This window comes from Ahaetulla prasina, chromosome 2 (genome assembly GCF_028640845.1).
Source record: "Ahaetulla prasina isolate Xishuangbanna chromosome 2, ASM2864084v1, whole genome shotgun sequence".
In the NCBI taxonomy this organism is placed as follows: domain Eukaryota; kingdom Metazoa; phylum Chordata; class Lepidosauria; order Squamata; family Colubridae; genus Ahaetulla; species Ahaetulla prasina.
In genome coordinates this window covers 121,391,858-121,410,177 of record NC_080540.1, presented here as the reverse complement: position 1 = coordinate 121,410,177, position 18,320 = coordinate 121,391,858, and the positions used below count along the sequence as shown (strand labels likewise).

General features: G+C 41.8%; 1 protein-coding gene across 4 annotated transcripts in view; it reads right to left on the bottom strand.

The window, feature by feature from the left end:
• NTN1 (netrin 1) overlaps positions 1–18,320 on the bottom strand; it is a 129,620-nt gene that overhangs the window by 52,349 nt on the left and 58,951 nt on the right. For all 4 annotated transcript variants that reach the window (XM_058166882.1, XM_058166884.1, XM_058166885.1 and 1 more), the window contains exon 3: positions 11,293–11,481. In XM_058166882.1, coding sequence (XP_058022865.1) covers positions 11,293–11,481 — 189 coding nt within the window. The remainder of the gene's footprint in view (positions 1–11,292; positions 11,482–18,320) is intronic.

The following is an 18,320-nucleotide window of genomic DNA, read 5'->3' as shown; positions in this document are numbered from 1 at the left end:
ATAAATAAATAAATAAATAAATAAATAAATAAATAAATAAATAAATAAATAAATAAATAAATAAATAAATAAATAAATAAATAAATAAATAAATAAATAAATAAATAAATAAATAAATAAATAAATAAATAAATAAATAAATAAATAAATAAATAAATAATAAAAAGTTAAGCAATTGCAGAAGGATTGGGTTTTTTAAAAACACATATTAAAAACTTCATAACCCTCAAGGATGAAAAGAAAGAAATGTTCACCATTCTCATCTTCACTTGGTGCATCACATAATACTAGTTAGTAATTATCAGAGTTCTGACACATTTCATTTAAAAGAATCTTCACAATCTGATAATGGTTAAAGAATCTAACCTTCCATGTTAGAGTTATGATGGGAATGACAAACTTTGGATGAAACAGTACCAAAGACTAGATTAACAAATTGAATTTTATCCACTATGCTAGCTGGGATATTATGAGATTTGCAGTTCAAAATTTCTGGGCAAAGGCATCTGTTCCTAATCATGATGATGTCAAAATATCAAAACAGCTGATGTGACATGACTGCAAGCTCTACTTTTTTATATTTGTATTGTGATATCACAAGAATATATAAGTGATACAGCTTGAGTTGTGACATTACAATGCACTTTTTGTTATTCCCTTTTCTCCTCCATAATTGCCTCTATTTTGGGGGAGCATTGGATTGGAGAAAGTTGTGCAGATCACACAATCTGTGTTCTGCCACAATCTAATCCTCAGCACCAGTGATCTTCATTTGATAATGGATGGCCATCTGCATAGAAACAAATTAAATTCATAGAGTGAGTCACACAGAGACCATCTTTATGTAGCACTTGGCTTCACTGAACATTGGGACAACTTTTAGTGCTCAAGCATGTTGCACTAATGGGCTGGCTGGCTTAACATGTATGTACTTCGCTGTTCCATATTGAGCATTTTTCATAAATGTTTCCAAGTAACAAGATAAGTGAAATTTAATACAACATAAAAAAAGATTTATCATCTTGAAGACTTTGAAGGGGGAAGTAAAGGGGTTAGAAAAGAATAATTTTGTTAAACAAATTAATTTCAATAAGTCCCTTGTAATGAAACAAATATTGTGCAAGTCATTCAATTCGTTTAGTGTAATTTCTTAAAAGTTATTCTTTATGCTTCAAGGAAACAAAAGGGCCGTCCTGGCAAATGTCTTGGACTTTTGGTTTTTATACATTTTGAACTGAGCTGAATTTAAGATTTACCCAGGGATTTGTGGTTTTCTAACAGTCATGTACGTTTTTGCTCCAGAAGCTTAATTGGAGTCCCAGAAGCTGTATACAAAAACTGAAGGAAATAATGCAATTTAGGAAGTAGTGTAGAAGCACAAGCTGAAAATCAGACCAAGTGCCTGCTAGGCAGTTTCATTAAAACTGGGGAGGGTGATAAAACATAATGATGCCAGAGGTTCTGTTAAGTTCGGGAAGTAACGAGGCTGGAGACCAGGGTAGTGACAACAGCTCTTTAATATAGGGTGAACCCAGCAACAGGCTGGGGGAAAAACCTCTCCTTTTATACAGTTCTGCTGGAGGCTTCGTCCAATCAGCAACGTGCTGATTTCCCGCTCAAATATTTAAAGGTACAAACATGAATACATAACACTCCTCCCCTCCCAGAAAACACTTTGCCTCTATTTACATATTTATTTACATGTTATTTTTCGACGTAGTCACGCAAATAACCTGGGCGTCTCCTAGTTCTTTCTGACCTGCGCGGTTCAGTTCTGGGTGGTGTTTTGAGCTGGTCGGAGGGGCTGTTTTCTCCTCCCAGCTCTCTCTCTGAGCCAACGGGCTCTGGATTATTGGCTGACTCTTTTCTTGGCCATCCGGCCTTGGATTACTTGAAACTTTCCCAGCTGTTTCCCTCGGGAACCTGATGGCGTCGCTGGAACTCTGGGACCTCAGCTAAGTCTTGCGCCTCCCGGTTATTGTCAGCTGTGAATTCAAATTGGTATTGGTCATGATTTGTTTCATTTGGTTCGGTTTGATCAGTTATTCGTTTCCTTAACTGATCTATGTGGCGCCCACACTCGGTTGTCTGGTAGCTCTACCACGCACGATTTTGGCCGTTATCTTTATTATTTGGCCTGCGAACCAACTAGGGCCGTCCCCATAGTTTCGGGCCCACACCCGTCGCCTATGCTCATTTCCTTGTCTTTTCTAGTTCCCCTTGTAACCCTCTGGTGTGTAATGGGGATTCAAGCGGTCAAGTGGGCACGGAGTTTCCGTCCCATTAGTAATTCGGCTGGGCTTTTCCGGTGGCGTGCTTGGGGTTCTGTGCTGGACGGCTAGGAAAAGTCTATCTTTGTTTGCCAGTCACCTGGCTTGAGCCTGGACAATGCCTCCTTAGCGCTCGGACGGAGCGCTCTGCAAGGCCATTCGGCGCAGGGTGGAAAGGCGCAGAGAGGGCATGTCGGATGCCCTCCTCTGCCAGGTATTCTTCAAACTGGGCTGCCGTGGTGGGGCCCATTGTCGGACACCAGAGTGTCCGGCAGCCCGTGAGTTGCGAATAGGTGGCGCAGGGCTGCGATTACTGCTTGGCCGTAGTGGATTTCATGAGTATGATCTCCAACCATTTAGAGAATGCATCAACAACCACTAGGAACGTTTGGCGTGGAAAGGGCCAGCAAAATCAATGTGGATTCTTGACCAGGGCCCTTGGGGTTTTCCCATTCCTGACTGGGGCCGTTGGGGTAGAGGTCTGGACTCTTGGCAAGCCTGGCATTTCCCTACCCTCTCAGCAATCTCTGCGTCCATGAGTGGCCACCACACATAGCTTCTAGCCAACCCTTCATCCTTACGATCCCTGGGTGACCCTCGTGGAGGAGATCCAATACCTTTCCCTTAATTTATCAGGAATTATTACACGATCACCCCATAACAGGCACCCCTTGAGCCGAGAGCTCATCTCGTTTTTAACAAATTCTTTGAACCGTTAAGCGGCGCAATGACACCTCTCTGTACCCAACCGAGTACAGTCCTTAACACAATGTCGGTATGATGCCGAGCCACTTCCTTAGATGTGACTGGGCCAGAGTCAAAGAGTCAATAAGTAGGATGGGCGTCCCGGGTGGGGTCTTGGTCGCTCCTGGTAGTGGGCATCGGCTTAAGCGTCTGCATGCCCACTTCTTTTCCTGGTCGATGCTGCAGCTTGTACGAATAAGCGGCTAAGAATATAGTCCATCGGGTCAAGCGTGGCGAAAGTGCCACAGGCGTTGGTGATCGCCAGCCAGTATTCCTAGTAACGGTCTGTGGTCAGTCACGATTTCAAAATTCCGCCCAAAGACATATTCGTGGAATTTTTTAACCCCTGACACAATGGCTAGTGCTTTTTTGTCTAATTGGCTGTAGTTTCTCTCTGGGGAGGACATCGTTCTAGAGTAAAAAGCTATAGGGGCTTCTGTGCCGTTTGGAAGTCTATGGCTGAGTACAGCCCCCACCCCATAAGGGGAGGCATCGCAAACCAGCACTAGGGGTAATGAGTTGTGATATTGGAAGAGCAGGCTATCACTTGAGAGCAGGTTCTTTACTGCTTCAAAGCCCTATTTTCTGACTTTCCCCAAGACCAAACAGTATTTTTCCTAAGAGCCTATGCAGCGGTTCCATAGCAGTTGCTTTGTTCTTTAAAAGACCGTAAAATTCACCAACCCAGGAATGCCTGCAGCTCTGCTTTGTTTTTGGGCGCTGGAGCCTTCCTAATTGCCTTAACCTTGCTCTCAGTAGGGTGAATTCCTTTCTTGTCTATCCGGTAGCCCAAGAAATCGACGGATTCGACCCCTATCTGGCATTTGTTTGCCTTGACTTTTAATCCGGCTGTCCGGAAAATCCCCAAAACCTTTCTTAACGCTCCCCAATTCCTCCATGTTTTCCCTGAAATTAGGACATCATCAGTAGGGAACTACCCTGGGAGCCCTGCAGTAGTCGTTCCATTAGGTTTTGGAACAGCCCTGGTGCCACACTGACCCCAAATTGCAATCGGGTGCACTTGAATGCCCCCTGTGCGTTACAATCGTTTGGGCTTGGCTGTCGGGCGTCTACGGGCAGTTGCTGGTAGGCTTGGGCCAAGTCTAACTTTGCAAAGACTTGCCCTTGCCCCAAAGAGTGCAATAAGTGTTGCACCACGGAACCGGTAAGCGCTTTTCTGTAAGGCTTTGTTAAGCGTCGCCTTGTAGTCAGCGCAAATTCTAATTGACCCGTCCGACTTTATTGGGGTGACGATTGGCGTCTCCCACTTTGCGTGATCGACTGGCACCAAAATCCCCTGATTTATGAGCTTGTCCAGCTCCTTATCGATTTTTGGTTTTAGGGCAAAAGGGACTCTCCTCGCCTTAAGCCTAATGGGGGCTACCTGGGGTCTAAGTTGAAGGAAATAGGGGTCCCCTTGTACTTGCCCAGGCAGTCCTTGAAGACATCTTGAACTCGTTAAAGAGAATGTCTTTCAGGTTACAGTCACTTCTGTAGATGCCAGTCACTCCCATGCCCAGGGCACGAAACCAGTCTAGTCCCAACAGACTGGGCAGAGTTCCTTCGACGATCGTGATGGGCAGGGTCTTCTTGTATGGACCGTACTCGACTCGGACGGAGGTGGTCCCTCGAACAGGGATACGATTCCCCTGGTAGTCGTGGACTCGTGGCCGTTGTGCTTGCAGGTGGCGCTTGACGGACGGCAGCGACTTCGCCAAAGTGTCCCAGGACATGATGGTGATCGCTGATCCGTGTCTACTTCAAGCCGGCACCGTACTCCCTCTATCTTTGGCTTGGTGAAGATCTTCTTCTCCACTTGGTCGAGGCCGCCTATGACCACAGTTGTTTGGTTGGAATCCGCGCCTTTTTGTTTGAGCCAATCGCGGTCGCCTTGCCGATTCCGCTCTGATTGGCCGATTTGAATTTTCGGCGGGAAGGTTGGGCGCTCGACAAACTTGAGCTAGGTGCCCTTTCTTCCCACACCGCCGACATATCGCGTCCTTAAACTTGCAGCGTTGGCGCTGGTGTTGACCCCGCAGCTTCCGCATTCGTCTCGGTCCCCTTTGTCGCGTTTCTCGGTCGGCAGACCCTTCCTCATCTTCACCGTCGGATTCGGTCTGAACCTCCTCCTGGTGCACGGAGTTGCCTTCGCTCGCCTTTTGTGGGACCGGCTTCTGCAGTGTCTCTGCCGCTTGGGAGGACATTTCATGTGCTCTGGCTTCGTCCAGGGCGTTGGCCAGCGTCAGGTTGCTCTTTGCTAGCAGCCGTCGCCGCAAACGGATGTCTTTGACCCCCCGGGTGAGTTGCACGAGAGCACCTCGTCTAGGTCACGGTATCCGCAGTCCTTGGGCGCTTTCTTAGGGCGGCCATGTAGTCACCGATGGATTCGCCTCCATCTGCCTTCGCTCTCCGAATTCAAACCGCCGCACGTATTTGGACGGCGTTGGTGCGAAGTGGTTTTTTAGTAAAGTCTGTAAAGTTGGCCACGACACCGACTGCAACGGCGTTGGCTCTGCCAGGGCTTCCGCGATATCGATGACCTCCGGACCACAATGGCTTAAGAAATAAGCCCTTTTCGGTTATCTGGAACTCCTTGCAGTTCGTTGGCTTCTAGAAAGCTTTCAAACGGGTCATATCGTTCCCCATTTCTCTTTAGCCGGGTCAAGCAGTGCGGGCGGAGTGTAACTGGCCATCTCCGCTTTTCTGCCCTGGGTGAAACAAATTAAATTCATAGAGTGAGTCACACAGAGACCATCTTTATGTAGCACTTGGCTTCACTGAACATTGGGACAACTTTTAGTGCTCAAGCATGTTGCACTAATGGGCTGGCTGGCTTAACATGTATGTACTTCGCTGTTCCATATTGAGCATTTTTCATAAATGTTTCCAAGTAACAAGATAAGTGAAATTTAATACAACATAAAAAAAGATTTATCATCTTGAAGACTTTGAAGGGGGAAGTAAAGGGGTTAGAAAAGAATAATTTTGTTAAACAAATTAATTTCAATAAGTCCCTTGTAATGAAACAAATATTGTGCAAGTCATTTAATTCGTTTAGTGTAATTTCTTAAAAGTTATTCTTTATGCTTCAAGGAAACAAAAGGGCCGTCCTGGCAAATGTCTTGGACTTTTGGTTTTTATACATTTTGAACTGAGCTGAATTTAAGATTTACCCAGGGATTTGTGGTTTTCTAACAGTCATGTACGTTTTTGCTCCAGAAGCTTAATTGGAGTCCCAGAAGCTGTATACAAAAACTGAAGGAAATAATGCAATTTAGGAAGTAGTGTAGAAGCACAAGCTGAAAATCAGACCAAGTGCCTGCTAGGCAGTTTCATTAAAACTGGGGAGGGTGATAAAACATAATGATGCCAGAGGTTCAGTTTCTGCATATTGAAAACCAAAATATCAAGGGATCTCAGTTTTGAATAAATATACTGCGTAGGAAATATTTCATCCATTTATGTGAAGATCATTTAAAAATCATTTATATTGTTTTACAGCAAGGCTCTAACACAAAGAGGAAGACGACAGAGAAAAAAGTAACAGCAAATAGTTCGGGAGCTTATGACTAAGAACATTTAATTGTTTAGTCGTGGTGCTTTATAAAATTGTCTAGAAGTCAGACACTCTGGTCTTAGTGGGTAAGACAAATCAGGATTTTTAATTAGGCTTGTTGAACAAATGCTGTGGCTTGGTTTACATATCATGCCAAACCATAATGGGTGGGTTTACACATCACACTATGGCAGAAAAGAACAAACCACATTGTAGCTTACATTGAACCAGCCCCCCTGCTTTGTAAGCTTCAGCATGGAGCTTCCTAAACAGTTCTAGATAATTTTTTTTTCACCTATATAATTTATTTTACTGAGAATGTATAAAATATGTAGAAGCTAGATTTCTCTGGGCTGCAAAAGCAAAGCATCATTTACAATCTTCAGTCCCAGGAAATAAAAATACAGAAATTTCATTGCCCATATTTTCAAGACTTCCTTCACACTAAAAGAAATGTGATGTTATCAGAATATTTGCCTCCACATCAGGTAATAGATTCAGTCTATACAGTGGTGTTGGAATGCTTGTAAATCCTTATGGATGTTCAATAATTCTGCATAAATATGATCTAAAACATGATCTCCCTACAAATCCTAAAATTAGATAAAGAGACCCCAATTACACAAATGAGTAAAAACGTTATATTTGATCATTTATCTATTGAGGAAAATTATTCAAAGCTGTACTGCTTTAAAGTAATTAAAAAATATTGAACATTCAGAAAGGTTCACAAAATTTTCAGCTGCACTTTAAGTGGATTTTTTTTTAGCTTTTTAGAACTTTAACACACTAGTAGTTAGAAAAATAAGGAAGTGAACTGCTGGTTTCCTTTCTTGAAATATCTTTGCTGATTTGTTCTTAACTGAAAGTTTATTTCACCTCTTGGGTAGGGTCAAATATTAAATCCAAGAAGCCTTGGCTTGCTGAAAAGTATTATTAGTAAGCCCTATATAAGGACAGTGGGGGTGTGGCTCTTACACACAAAAAGTGTGACTTGTGAAGCTATCCACTTTTCCTCTGCAGCTAGCTGATCAACAAGACCCATGGCCAACAATGAACACATCACTATTCAAGCTCTTTGGAGCAGAAAAAGGCTTTTTAAACCTAAGCTGATTTCCAGTGTAATAAATACAAGCCAAAACTAAGCTACACTCCCTTGCTGAAAGAAGTATTCAAATGTAACCCCAATAATATTAATAAATCCCTGCAAGGTGGGAAAATTGTCAAATCACATTCAAATAACTATTAATCTATGTAGTTGCTGAAGGCAGATATGCTCAAGAATTCCCTTAGAATAGCAGATTATTTATTTATTTGTTGATGCCATTCTACTACACAATGAACTCTGCATTTTCAAGGCCACATTATCTAAGATGGGATGAGGGAGAGATTTTCACAGATTGTTGCATTAAAAAAAAAAGAAAGAAAAAGAAAAATTACCTCCCCCTTCTCTCTTTCTTTGCATCTTACTTGCTCGCTCATTTTTATTAGGAAAGCGACCCGTTTGCTATTGTTGGGGACAACTTTTGTTCCTTGGTCTGGGACCCAGCCTTAAATTAAGTGTCAGCCTTATTACCAAACATATCTGCTCAGTGCTGTCACTGCTCTGCCAACAGTTTACCAAGCAGCATTTTATCCCCTTCGGGAAGGCTGAGCAGCATGAAAAATATCCAGCCTGTTGTGTCAAAGTGGTTTTCCTCCATCTGCAGGCTTGAATTCCTTTGGTCTCTCTGAACCGCCTTGCTCTTGAGGACTCAAAGCTGCCAAGCCATGATGTCAAGCAGCCTTTTCTTTCCCTTCCTCCCTCAGTGCCCACATTCAGCTGTGTGGCTGTTTCTCTCACTCCCCACCCCCAGCCTTCTGCAGCTGAAAAATCCCAGTTGATTCAAAAGATTCAGGCTGTTCTGAGTGGCCCACATTAGCTGGGCATGTTTCCTTTCTACCAGATGAATGAAAGGGGCTCACAATACAGCTGCCTCCCACGGACACACACTACACGGAAATGCAAGGCCCTGCCCAAATCGTAAGAGCCTGGGCAGCATAAATCACAATACAAGACTGTAATTATGCCAGACATTTTCCAAATTCAGCTTATCAATTGTATGAGACTCTTAACTTCACTTTTAGGCTTTGTCGTTCCAACTATCATATTTTAGGCTGGAAAGCAGCATCTACTCAAATCTCTGGGGCAGAGAGATATCCAAGAAGGTCTGAATGGACAATGGATGTCTTGCTTGCTGTTTCCTGGTTCACAGTCACCACATGCAAATCACTTTACCTCACCAACGCTCTTTCTGCCAGGCCTCTGCTCCTTCTCCCCTTTCACCCTTGTATTAATTTGCAGTTAGTATAGAAAACAATATGCTTTTAAATAGAGGTAACAATGCATTCAGGCTTGAAGAATTTTCCCCAGAAAGTCCACAATGGAGAGCCAGTGAAAGCAGATATATAGACTAAAACCATGTAAGGTTTGCCACTTTAAAAGCCTGGCTGATTTCTGATTTCACAGAGCTGTAGATTTTAAGGTTGGGAAAGGACATTGATGACCATACAGTCCAGGGTTGAAGGTGTGAAGAACCATTTAATGTAACACTGTTTCAATAAATCCAGCTTTCTCAATGTTTCATTGCATTGTGTTCAGTGTTCATTTGTGCTCATTTTGGTGTGTGAGTTGTTAAGGGAGGCATGTATATTAAGAATATACTAAAAGGAAGTGTGATGGCAAAAGGTTTTAGAAACCCTGATCTAACCCACCCGCTTCTCCCTAGTATGGGATTTAAAGCAGGGGTGGGATTCAAAACCTGTCGCTACTGATTCGCTCATGAGCCCATGCGCACTCATTTTCACACACACAACGCTTCTGCACATGCGCAGAAGTGTCCGGTCGGGTGGGTGGAGCCTCCCGCTGCCGCTACCAGTTCGCCCGATCCGAGTCAAAGCGGAAGCAACCCACACTGATTTAAAGGCAATTTCAGGCATAGGGTGGTATTCATTATTTCCTACTCAGTGCATTTTTTGTGGTGTGGTTGATATGACGGCAAAGACATATACTCATATCCACTTGACATGGTCATTTTCTTGCCTATAATGCATGCTACGACTGATACTCTATTCTTCTACAAAATTCACACTGGATGCTTAGTATCTAGTTATTAAGCATGATGACAGTAAGACATTTGGTGAATGGACAGTGAAATACTTTTTTTGGTATTGATGAAATAATTTTGAAAGTCTACAGTGTTTTTCTTTCACCAGATATGAAGTGAGTCTGTGGTACTGACAGCTTTCAACTTAAAATCATTCATTTAGGGAGTGTTTAGTGAAGTTACAACGGCACTGAAATATTAGATTCTTACATCAAATTACTCCCTGATTTTAAATGCTTTTTTGGTGTTTCTCCATAACCGGCATTGAATGGCTTAAATTTTTATGTACACTAAGAGTGTATGCATCAAGACAAATTCCTTGTGTGTCCAATCACACTTGGCCAATAAAGAATTCTATTCTATTCTATTCTATTCTATTCTATTCTATTCTATTCTATTCTATTCTATTCTATTCTATTCTATTCTGTTGGTTTTTTTCCCCAGAGAACAAAGTTTTATATGAATGATTTAATATTTCCCTCTGTGTGTGTGTGTGTAGATTTCTGTGTATACTGGCAGAAAACCCTTTGTCCTCTCAATTACTAAGCCTAGTGAATGAACCCTACTGTTTGCTAGTATGCACACCTGTGCAAAGGGGAGGGAAGGCAAACTCCTGTTTTTGATGTAAGAGGCCCATTTGCTGATCTGAATAACCTCAACAATCCATTCACACCTTTGTCTTTCTTCTTTCAGGGTCTGAGGTCCCTTTTTCCATGTCTTTGTTTTTACTTGACAAGTCACACATGTTCTGAATAGCTGCTCCAAGCCATTCAAACATTTATATATGTGTGTCTGTGCTTGTGTGTTTGAAGGGGGAAAGAAGAGGAAAGAAGGCTGATAAGCTGGGACAAGTTGAACAAAACAGACTTCTGATCTTTTTGGTCCTGAAAGCTTTACGGTTTCTTGGACACAGGTCATGGTCCAGACAAGTGGCACTTCCAGGATTAAACTGCCCAGACCTCTTTTTCTCTAGCAACCCTTTTCACAGCTTGTTCTCTCGTGTTGCTAAATTTTGTATCTTTCAAACATTGATTTGTTTGTTTATTTATTGGACTTTATTTATTTATTTGAACCATCTCACTTAGAAGTGACCAATTGGGGAAAAAAGAGGAAAACTGAAGGAGTGGTCTAGAGAAGATTGCACAAGTTTCTACATCACATACAGTACTTCCCGTAGAAGAGAAAAGCCAGTTTTTCCAATTATCCTATAGCTCAGTAAATGAAATGAGACAGTAAACAACTTTCTTCCCTCAAGAAAAAGGCTTGGAGAAAAGGGACGGAGGACTTTAAGGTTCCATTTTTTCCCCACTTTTTTTCCCACTGGAGCATGTAAATAGTCAGTTATGCATAAAAATAAGGCAGGTAGAATGGATGAGAACATTGTTGTAAATAAAGAAATGGGAAAGTTGAGATTGATGCCCAGGTAATCAATCAGCCATTAGGTACTGCTGCAGGAAGCTGGCTGAAGCATTAGTAGCTGCAGGAAGAAAAACATTTGTAGATCTCACAGATGATAAAAGATAGGAGTAATCCTGCAGTTTCTTTCTGTTGGGCATTGGTCTTATGATATACATACCTTTGCATGCTTTCCTGTGTGTGATGGGTTTGGTCATATCCCGATAGTAGCCTTCTTTACAATAGTGGCAGTGACGACCAGCTGTGTTGTGTCGGCAATTAAGGCAAACACCCCCACTCTTGCGACCAGATAATTTGTAGAGTTCCATGTTAAAACGACACCTTCTGGCATGCAGGTTGCAGTTACAAGCTGGAAGGAAGGAGGAAAAATAAAGGGGTAAAGTTTGGTGGTCCTCAGATACTGATAAATTTGGCATGAAATGATCCATTGTCTAGATATATTATCAGCAAACATGTATAAAATAGCAGCAAGCCCCCAATTCCTGGTCACCCACATTCTATAGCATTGTATGTCAGCTTCTGCCCTGGAAGATATTTTAATAAAAATGTTAGCCTTTTCTTGCTTTTTCTAAAAATTATCACAATAACACAAAAAACTTTCCTTAGAGTGGTGCCCTCTGCAAATATGTTGGCGATTGCACAAATCCATTCCATGAATCCCTGACTCATCATTATGCGGCTTTGATTTATGGTTTATTAATCTGCTTTGGAACAGTGAAACTTTCAAATCCATTCTAGTTTCCTAGGTTTAGTTCATGCTGCCACTGGGAAATAAAGGCATGACATTTACTTGTTGTGTTTGATAACTGATATTATTAATTCTTTGTTCTGAAATTGTAACACAATTTTTTAATGAATTCCTGCCGATATAATGTGCATTCTCTCATTCAACTGTATCCAAAACTTCTGTTTCTGAAATTCTGTTTAGAGTGCCCATTTGCAAATTCCATACAGAACCTGAATCCATTTCTATAAATCCCAGTATAACACATAAAACAATAATTTTGTTCTAAGTTTATATTTTAAGCAAATACATTGTAACAAATTTACTTACATAAAGTATCAGGGAGATTTGAGAAAAAAACCCAGAAGGATAGTCAGCACATTCGTTTAAGAGCGGTTACTCCTGAAGTCTTCATTGCAAGCACTTCTTCAACTGCCAGCTATCTATTGAAACTTCTTTAGAAATCTACACTTTCAGGGGCTCAGAAGACTTTTGTCCTTCATGCTAAATTGAGGTCATATCCTTCCCTGCACCAAAAAGACAGTCTGATGTTCCTTCCCCTGAGTATGATCATATAATGAAATCTGGTTTTCACTATTGTTCCAGGAGGCTCATGTCATGTCACTAATTATATTCTATGGATTCTAAGACTTCTGTATCATGGGAAGTAGCCAGAGGTGGGATTCAGCCGGTTCGGACCTGTTTGGGTGAACCGGTAGCTCCGACAATCAGCTGGGTTTGCCTGCCCGCCCCTGTGCTATACCGACCTACATTTCCTTTGTTTGAAGCCCAGCTGATAGGGCGGCAGAGCGGATTGCCATGCCTCAGCTGTTTTATTCACCAGGGCTGCAGTAGAAGGTAAGTTTTAGAGTTGTTTTCAAATGCACTGTGTGTGTGTGGAGCGTACGCTCAGCGAACCGGTTGTTACACCGGTTGAATCCCATCACTGGAACTACCTACCCATTTCTCATTCAGTCAGTTCTAGGCCGTTCAAGGATACAGTGGGCTGTAGTTCATTCCTTCTCAGATGAAAACAATACTCTAGCATTTCTGGTCCAGTCCCTATTTCCCTGCTTGTCTGGCTGTGAATTCCTTTCCCATGGGATTCTCCACAGAGATTAATTAGTTTATTATTAGAACTGCATCTAGTTCAAGCATGCCTCTCACTCACTGATCGTTTGTTGCTCTCCTTGTGTTAATATTAACATTCCTTTCAGTTTCTCTCTGCTTTCATTTGTTCTAAAACTGTTGACTTCAACCACAGTATGTCACAAACACATCCCTGTTTATTACAACTGTGTTTCCAACACAGCCAATTATCCAACTTGCAGAAAATATCAAACTATCCGCATGTCCCTGGTTCCCTCCTCCCTTCACTCCCCCATTTCTAATCCTGGTCTAGTTTGGAGGGCAGCAACAGTTTTATCACCAAAGTAACCATTAAGGAGCTATTTTACTGTGCCAAATCACTGGGGTTTTGTTGTGTCTGGGGTTCTGCCACCATTGTCCTATCACACATTACAACACATCTTAACTATTTTTGATCCAGAGCAGACACATATTGCTATTTATGTTCCACTTTTCTTCATGCACCTTTGTTTACAGAAACAAAGCTCTTCAAAGAAATATTGGCTATTTTGCATATATTTTGCATACATACACAATATATTCTTTGAAACTGCAAACTCTAATTTCATCCAGAGGGGAATGGATTGGAAACCAATGTTTTTATCTTTCTGGAAAGCCCAGTTTCTAAATATCCTGTCCTTGGACTGAGCTGGCTCTTAGCCAGCATTCACTGGCAATACAGTAACTGTTTTTTAGCCTCTTAAGCTTAATGCTACCCAATAGGGGAAATGGCCTTAATGAGAAATACTTTCAACCTTTCCCCATTCATCTACATCCAGAAATAAAGGAGTGATGCTAATATACTTAATAAGAAAAAGGAGTAGAGATTAAAGGCTGATGGATGGTCAGGAGGAGTATGGAATGTCTGCTATTCATATCAGTGGAGAAAATGGAATGTGAAGTTGACCTTGTTCTTTAGCATTAAATCCTGTGGTATGATAAATAGCTTTTCTTCTGAACTTGGGCAGAGTATATATCAATAAATAGCTCACATAAAGGAAGACAAGATGGAGTTGTAAGTCCTGAAACCAGCTTATTCCTCAATCATAATGACATGAGAAGAACTAATGTGGTAAAATACTATGCATGGAAAAGGTGTAACCCTTGATACTTAATATTTGAAGATGGGTCTGGAACAATTTATCTAAAACATCAGAGAGCTGCTAACATTCACGGCAATGAAACTGCAATAAATGTCATTGTCATCTGTATTACATGGTTGGCAGGAGTCACACTAAGAGTCAAAAATGACTTGTCATCAATCAATCAAATGTCAACTTTTCTGCACTGTTGCAGCATTACTGCTCCTCTGTCAACATTTTTCTGTCCTCCCCATCCCAGCATCATTGGCAGAAATAAATGGACATAGCATGATTCAGAAGAAGGCAGCTTCCTATAATTTCTTTTTAGCATGTTTGGCTGGCTTCCTGAGCAAAGGGAAATTCTTCCATTGCTACCTGGCAGCAGTACCCTAACTCTGCTCCCTATGGGGTCCTTGTCACCATCTCATTCAGACATTTTAATCTATCCTATTTAGCATAAATGAATGGGGTGGGGGTGTCCTTGATGCTCTCTTGGTTGTTTTCTTGGATATTTTCCTTTATCAATCCATGTATAATATGGTTATAACTAAGCCACAGAATAGCAATTAAGACCCACTGATTAGTCAATGCTTGCAACTATCTGATTTTCGTAGATTAAAAAGTGATAGGGACTATCCATCATATTTAGTTAGTTAGTCCCTGAAGATTTTCATGGCAAGGTTTTTCAGAAGTGGTTTGTCCTTGTCTCCTTCCTGTGCTGAGACACACTGAGGCAGTGGTGAAATTCAAATTTTTTTACTGCCGGTTCTGTGGGCGTGGCTTGATGGGCATGGCAAGGGAAGGCTATTGCAAAATCTCCATTCCCTCCCCACTCCTGGAGGAAGGCTATTGCAAAATCTCCATTCCCACCCCACTCTCGGGCCAGCCAGAGGTGGTATTTGCCAGCTCTCTGAACTACTCAAAATTTCCACTACCAGTTCTCCAGAACCTGTCAGAACCTGCTGGATTTCAACCCTGCACTGAGGTAAGGTCACCTAATTGCTTTGTTGCACAAATTGGGACTGTAACTCAAAGTTTTCTGGTTTCTATTATGGTGCCTTAACCTCTACACCAAACTGGCTCTGTCTATGATTATATCATTAGCACAAACTCTTTAAAATGTCTCAGGGGTGAAATGCTACCGGTGCGCACCAGTTCGGGCAAACCAGTAGAGGTGTTGGCGGGTGGTTCAGAGAACTGGTAGCAGCGGCAGTTCAAGGCTCCGCTCACCCGACCAGACATTGTTACTTCCTGGTTTTAACCAGGAAGTAACCTGTTTTTTACCCTCTACGCATGCACAGGAGGCTTTGTGCATGGGCAGGGGGTCAAATATCACACACAACGTGCACGCGCATAAACACTTCCGAACCGGTAGGGAAGGTAAGTAGATATCACCCCTGTCCGTAATGTATATTTTCTTGCAATGTATTCCTAATTTAATTGTCTCATTTATCTGTGTTGTAAATGTTGTATCTTGATGAACATATCTTTTCTTTTATGTACACTGAGAGCATATGCACCAAGACAAATTCCTTGTGTGTCCAATCATACTTGGCCAATAAAATTCTATTCTATTCTGTTCTATTCTAACTCTGCTACAAGTGTAAGGATCCATAGTCAATACATCTGCAAGTTAAAAGCCTTCAGACTGAACTACTATAAACAATGATCTTATTTTGGACTATAAAAACATATCAAGAAATGATGTGAAATAATTCAGAAGAATCATAACATCCCAGATTGATATTCCTGGGATAGTTTCTTATTAACTGTACAATGTATATTTTACAAATGAGAATATACAAAGCTTTAATTTTTTTTCAAGAACTTGACTTGTCCTTTCAAAAATCACCATACTGCCTGAAATAAACATGATCTTAATTTTAAGAAGATCCATACCAATGGGAAGAGAAGACAAAGAAAAAGAATCCTGTCCAATACCTAGTTTGTATAGTTTGCAGCTTTATAATTTATTGTACTAAGTTTGCTACCTCCAGCTGAAATCAATCTTGCTGACTTTTCCCTCCAACATGTGAACATGATAAATGTACATATGCTTATGCATATATTTACTGCAACACGTAAGCATGAGTAAATAAATAACACTATGTAGGAGTGTATATATATATACCTGCCAGAAACCAGATTCCCCAAAAAGGCACAGCAAAAATAATAATGAATATATTAATGGAACAATAACTAAAATTAATTGCTGGTAAAAAGATTTACACCTTCATTTACATCTTTAATAGCTCTTATCTCCATATATCAACTCATAGCAAAGGAGTAGTTTGATAGAAATCTCTGAAAATTCTCATACTTAAAATTGTATGACATTATCTCAAACATATACCGTGTTTTCCCGAAAATAAGATCCATCCCAAAAATAAGCCTGGAGATATGGGCATGGCCAGCACGAGCAGCGGCAAGCACGTGGGGGCCGACAGTGTCCGGCAGCAGCTGCAGCCCACCAGCTCCTTGGCGCAGCACAAATACCGATAAGTCAAAGCACACAGGCAGAGGCAGGGGGGAGAAGACAGGCAATCTGGATGTGCTGTGCGGCTACCTGACTCACGGGAGGCTTGTGGGAAGTGACCAAACACTTTTTGTCCAGGTGGAGAAATAATGGAAACTCAAAGCTTTGTGTACTTGCAGTTTGAAATGGAGCAATTAGCTCCATTTCAAAGTGTCCCTTTTGCAAGCAGATCAGTGGTGGGTTGCTACCGGTTTGCACCGGTTCAAGAGAACCGGTAATAAAAAAATGTAGGTAGGTAGGTAGGTAGGTAGGAAGGAAGGAAGGAAGGAAGGAAGGAAGGAAGGAGGAAGGGAAGAAACAGGCAGAGAGAGATAAAAGAAAGAATGAAAGAAAAAGAGACAAAGAAAAGGAGAAAGAGGAAGGGAGAGACAAGAAAGAGATAAAGAAAGAAGAAAGAGAAAGGGAGGGAGGGAGAGAGAGAGAGAGAGAGAGACAGAAGAGGAAGGACAGACCACAAACCCTGGCACTAGACTTGGCTTCAGAAGACGCTTTGAAACAGGACAGTAATCTAGGGCTGGAAGGGACCTTAGAGGCCATCTAATCCAACCAGCAGGAAACCTTACATCATCTGGATTATTTTGGTGCCTCTAACAGAGAGGAAAATTGCCAGAGAGGAGAAGGAGTTTACTAGGACAAAGCTGCCATGCAGAGGAAGGCAGAGATAGTCCTTGACTTATGACCAGAATTGAGCCCAAAATGTTGGTTGCTAAGCAAGAGCGTTGTTAAGTGAGTTTCACCACATTTTACTCAATCCATAATCTCTTCTGGCTCTAACAGTCATGAGCAAGTTACGGAAGAACATCGGAAGGTGTTGGTAATGTTCTAAATGTACAGAAGTTCAACCTCACTACATTTGGAAAAACATACTGTACGTACACACATACACCCCTCTTCTTTAACTATAAATGTGTGGCAAAAAGTGGACTCTGGGTATGTTTTTCCAAATGTAGTGAGGTTGAATATGTATAGTTTTAGAAGAGGGGTATCTGTGTATGTGTGTGTGTGTACATACAGTATATATATAGTAGATAATGTATCTTTTTGTGTGCCTATACACACTATACTATGTAATATGTATGTACACATATGGCATATATACATAGGATTTAATAGTATATTTTGGATGTTCAATAGAAGTAAATAAATAGACAGGGAAATTGTATCTCATTGAGACCTTTGAGGTGAGGAAAGGCCAGGACGTCTTTGCCTGCCTTTGTTACTGAACTCAGAAAACATGTTGTGGGAAACAAAACAAGACAATCCCCATCACCAAAAAGATGGGTGTGGTTTTTTTTCATCCAGTTGAAGCAACCGAGCCATAACTTTCTCTCTGATGGATTTCCTGCAAGAGAAACTGCACACAGTGTGAGCATTTTGGGGGCACTTACCAGATCCTCCTCCCGATGCCCATGAATCAGCTGCTTGATGTGCCAGACATGCTAACAGAGCCTTGACAGACTACAGCTCTTGGGAAGGCCTAGGTTCTCCTCAGAGGCAGAACTGGCTCCAGGGAATAGTTGGCAAGTCCAGCTACTTGTTTCTACCCAACAGAGCAAAACCAAGTATTTGTGCTGCTGTGATGTAGCTTGGCCCGAGATGCTTGATCCTCAGTTTCCAAGGTGGGGTTTTGGGGTGGGGGAGGATAAGGCTCATTCAGGGGGCTGATCCTCCCGCTGTGAAAGTGTGTGCATGGGGCGGGAGTCTCAGGAGGCAGGGAG